General features: G+C 48.8%; 1 protein-coding gene across 1 annotated transcript; it reads right to left on the bottom strand.

Moving 5' to 3' along the window:
• Window positions 1-1,038: 1,038 nt before the first annotated feature.
• Window positions 1,039-4,405, bottom strand: LOC128107942 (granzyme C-like). The gene is made up of 5 exons (XM_052734274.1): window positions 4,351-4,405; window positions 3,210-3,360; window positions 2,172-2,307; window positions 1,790-2,050; window positions 1,039-1,182 (listed from the first exon to the last, which is right to left on the bottom strand). Exons 1-5 carry the CDS (start codon window positions 4,403-4,405, stop codon window positions 1,039-1,041), a joined length of 747 nt encoding a protein of 248 aa, XP_052590234.1.
• Window positions 4,406-4,761: the final 356 nt, after the last annotated feature.

Below are 4,761 nucleotides of genomic sequence, written 5' to 3'. Positions count from 1 at the left end.
TAGAGATTTCTAGTTCTTTTGCTCTTGTGGATGATAAAAACTGACATAAACCCAGTGACCAGCAGGGAGTCATATCCTAGAGTCCAGCAGTGAGTGAGATGGACCTGCTCAGAGGGGCTCCTGCTGCTGAGTGACCCTGCAGCTGTGGATGCTGAGCACACAGGAGGAACTGAGCTGACTGGGAAGAGCTTCCATAGGCATGGACATGTGGGTGGTGGGGTACAGGGTTCTGGAGAGAGATGATGGGAGCCTTGGCTTCCATGGTCCCAGTGTGATGCCAATTGTGGCCTGGACCTTTGAGAGGTACCACTCTGCCAGGACCTAAGGTGGGCTGGCACCACAGGGCTGAGGCCCTAATGGGAGGAACCACACATGGCTTCAGTTGTAGAGGAACAAGAGGTAGGAGTGTGCTCAGATCAGCAGAGTTGTAACACGGAAGTTGATAGACTCAGCAGAGCAGTAATGAAGGAGAAGGACATAGGGCTAGGAGGCTGGAGGAAGCTTGGCCCTGTACCCAGAGGAAGAAACGATCTTGTTCTAGATGTGGTACATCCCTTACTGAAATTGCTGTCACCTTAATGGTGAAGCTATGGGACAGAGATACCGTTTCCCGGAAGGCCCATCTACAGTGACCTGGGCTCTGTCTCCCATGTCTTTGGGACCAATGGTGCTTTGCTCTCTCCTTTCTTCCATGTGACACAGAGGAGGAAAAAAGGACACCCTAAGCCCCAGGACAGGAGACCCCCAAGCTCAGCTTTAGGCCTGTCAGAAGGGCAGGCACTACAGAGTGGGACAAGTAAAAATGAGCTGGCAATGGTCTTGCCTAAGCTTTGGGAGAGGTGTGTGTATGGTGTTGGGGTGAGCAGAGAGAAGTGTGCCATTGGCCTGCCTAGCACAGAGTTAGTCCCTGTGATAGGAAACCAGACTTCTGATTGATCAAAGAGAACTTTATTGAGTTGTGGCTTCTGTCCTAGGACAATCCTGGACTCAGCTGTAGGGAAGATGCAGAGTCAAAGAGGGGTCTGGTTTGCTCTGGAGTTAGCTGTGTTTCATCGTTTCCTTTATCCAGGATAGGAAACTTGACACTCTGGTGAAGACTCTTGGTGCTGAACCATCCTCATGTCCATAGGAGGCGATGCCTGCAACCACTTTGTTACACAAGAGAGGCCCTCCAGAATCCCCCTGTGAATGGAGAGGAGGCACAGGGGACTGAGTTGTTTTTCACTCTAGTCCCTAACTCCCTCTCAGAGACGTTTGGCTTGTTTGCTCTTCTTGTGGGAGATGAGCGAGCAGGCCTGGGTGTCCCTGGGCTTCCTGCTCTGATTGTGGACAGGGTTACTGCTTCACCTCCCTCCTGAGCCCAGCCTCTGCCCTTTCTCCAGGTCTGTGATCCACTCTCTATAAGGGTGTGTGGCACCCTCATCTCCAGGCCATTGTTTAAGAACATGGCGACAGGTAAGTGGGCCTGATGTGAGCATGGAGGACGAGACCGTGGACAAAAGTGGGTGTCTGCTCTGTGGAGACACCTGCCTGTGGGAATGACACAGGCAGGGAGCACAGCCTTCTAAAGCCTGGGCCTGGATGTCAGGAGAACTGTGCAAACCCTGCTTTTATACCAGCAGCCTTCACTGAGGCTCCTTTTCGGCTCAGCAGGCCCTAGTTAGTTATTGGTTACTGCTGTTACAAGGGAGAAAGATCATATAAAGAAGTTCCCTTGATGTTTGTTCTCTAGATCCCAGATTGCATTTCCCCTCCCATGGAGCCCAGAGAGTTTTAAAATCCAATTTACCTTAAAGGAAGCACTCTTGATCTTTGGGTCCCCCACACATAGCTGATTGGCTTTGTTGTAATAACGTGGGTAGTGGGACTCACACAGCTGATCCTTCTGTACTGTCAGCTCCACCTCTTGTAGTGTGTCTGCATAGTTTCCCTCTGGGACCTTTATTCCCCAACCAGCCACAGAGCACACATCTCCTGGCTTCACATGGACCCCGCGCCAGGGCAGCTTGAGGGGTCTCACAGCTTTAGTCATCTTGGCCTTAATCTCCAGCTGTTGTGGAAGAAGGGAGAGTGAAGCTCATTGACAGCTGGGCTGAGACACCATGAAGGCCAGGATGTAAAGGAGGGAAGGAGAGGGCGATAGCAGGAGGCATCTCTGGACCAGGTCTCACCTTTAAGAGCATGATGTCATTAGACAAATCCATACGATCATAGGCAGGGTGAGGAAAGGATTTTTCCACAGGGATGATCTGCTGGGTCTCCTCCTCTGTCTCGATGTTGTGGGCTCCCAGAATGACTGTCATTGAGCTGTAGAGAGCAGAGTGGAGATGGAAGATGTGGAGGGAGAGAGGACACAGTCCAGGAGGTGTAAGAGGCTGGGTGGGTGGGGTCGGCAGGGTGTGGCTCTAGCTGAGTGGACTTGAGGAGACAAGAGGGCCTGAGGGATTGACCTGCTGCTCTTGTCTTTTCAAGGATATTAGACTCCTAGAGGCTCCTTCTTGTTTCTAGGCAATATTCCAAAGTTTGCACTGACTCCTAATGTGTACTTTCAACTTCAACTTGTAACACAAATCTTAAAAGGTCTTATTTATAAAAAAAATCCTTTGCCAGATATTGGGGCAAAAGCTGAAAGATCAGAGAGGCAGAGAGCAAGCTACTAGTTCCTATCCCTGTGAAATCTCCACAAAAAACAAGCGAGTTCCTGTTTCCTTGCCCGTTATATACCTCTGTGTCCTATCATATTACTTCCTGGGATTAAAGGCTTGTGTCCTTAAAAGAAAAGACATAAGATTTTCAAATAATGGAATTATAGGTTTGTGCCACCACTGCCTGTCTCTGGTTCCAGTATGGTCTTGAACTCACATGATCTCTGTCTCTGAAGTGATAGGAATAAGGGTGTATGCCAACACTGTCTGGCGTCTAGGTCTAAACTAGTGGCTGGTTCTGTCCTCTGTTCCCCATATGTTATACATTGGGCTACACAATATATCAACACATCAACTACTGCTTTAGTCTGGCCAGTGCAGCTGCTTTCACTCGAGTGTCCTGCTGGCTCTGACCTCTCACCCTTTGACCTCAGTGTCTCCGTTTTCAGATATCCATTTTCACAGTCCTACTCTCTAGTGTGCTCTCACAGGAGCATCCACAAGTAGAGGATAGAAACATCTGTTGTGGGTCTCAGAAAACACGGGCTAGCTGCTTCTCCTCACCTTCCTAGGCAGTGAGCAACTGTCAGCACGAAGTTGTCTTTCACCAGGAACCCTCCGCAGAGACTGCTATTACCATCAGCTTCCAGAGATTCAATTAATGTCATGTAGGGGCGGGAGTGGGGCTTAACCTCATGTCCCCCGATGATCTCCTCTGAAAGAAAAGGATAGAATATGGGGTGTCTGGGAGCATCAGATGTGGTCAGAAGGGAAGATCTAGGGAGAGGTGAGGTGAGACTGTTGTGGACAGAATTCCTTGTACATAGAATAATTTTTTTATTCTAAAGCCACAGAGCCCTTTTCAGAGAAGGCACTTGTCCTCCAGTCCCTGCTTTACAAATATATGGAGGGACCAGCTCGATCTTTATGATGATAGAGACCAAACAGATATTGGGTGGCTTCTCATGAGCATTCTTTATTAGGGAGTCTCCTCAACCCCTGTAATCTTTCGGTTGATTTACCTCCAAGCCCTATGGATGATGATTTTCTAATTCTTTTATTCTGATGCCCAATACAACTTGATTCTCAGTAAATACTTTTGACTGCATCTATGAATGACATTTACTTAACTGGAGGGCTGCTGGTACAGAGAGGCGGACATTGGAGTAGTGTGCTGGCAAAGATGGGAACAGCTGGGGACCTGCAGAAAGAAGTGGAGAGGCCAACCAAAACAAGACCGCACAGCTAGTGGAGTGTGCAATGCAGGCATCTTGTCACCCAGGTCCTCTTTCTTCAGCAGGCAGAGGTCATAGGTTACGAAATGATGCTAATATTCTTGAGCTGGTGGTCTTACCCAATTGCAGGCTGGTCATTAAAGCTGCCCTTGCCCTGGGCTCCTAGTAAAGTTAATGATGTACTATTTCTGTAGGTGTAGGTTCTCTGTGATGTCCCTGTGTGAGAATGATCCATTCTCCAGGTGACAAAAAAGCAGGGAGACGCTAGTGCCCTCAAGTCTTCGGAGGTAATCGCCCTTCTTCAGACCTTGTTGAGAATCAAGACAGTGACAGATTTCCAGGTCTGGGTTCATATGGGACCTGAGGTTCTGATATCTCAGGTTCAGTTCAGGACATTTCCTGACTAGAGCTGGGCAGAGTCTGCAGAGGTGTTATGGGATGGCACCTCTGGGACAGGGGTGTTCACTCACCTCTACCAGCTCCAAGTGGCAGAAGAAAGGTCAGGAGAATCAGGACTGGTGGCATCTTCCCAGGAAGGCTGCTGGGGTTGGAGGAGGGCAGAGTAGACACTGTCCTTGAAGGGATGAAGGAGGTCAGTGCTCAGTGACCTCACAGGCATTTTAAACCTATACACCTCTGCGCTGATTGGTTTCAGGACATAAGGACGTTTTCTGGTTTGGGTCAAAATGACAAGTTACCACATTGACATATTATGAGCTAAGCTGGGATAATGACCAAGAGAGGAAATGGTGTGGAGACTGTGGTTGAGGATGGCCTGAGGACCCAGGAAGTCCACAGTGACTGCACTAAACCAAAAGTGTGTCCTTTCTTTTCTCTTACATCCTTTTAATTTCTTTGGTTTTTCTTTCTTTTCTTTTTCT

Source organism: Peromyscus californicus, unplaced genomic scaffold (assembly GCF_007827085.1).
Source record: "Peromyscus californicus insignis strain IS unplaced genomic scaffold, ASM782708v3 Scaffold_12__1_contigs__length_115047231, whole genome shotgun sequence".
Classification (NCBI taxonomy): Eukaryota; Metazoa; Chordata; class Mammalia; order Rodentia; family Cricetidae; genus Peromyscus; species Peromyscus californicus.
This window is presented reverse-complemented; position numbering and strand designations above follow the sequence as displayed.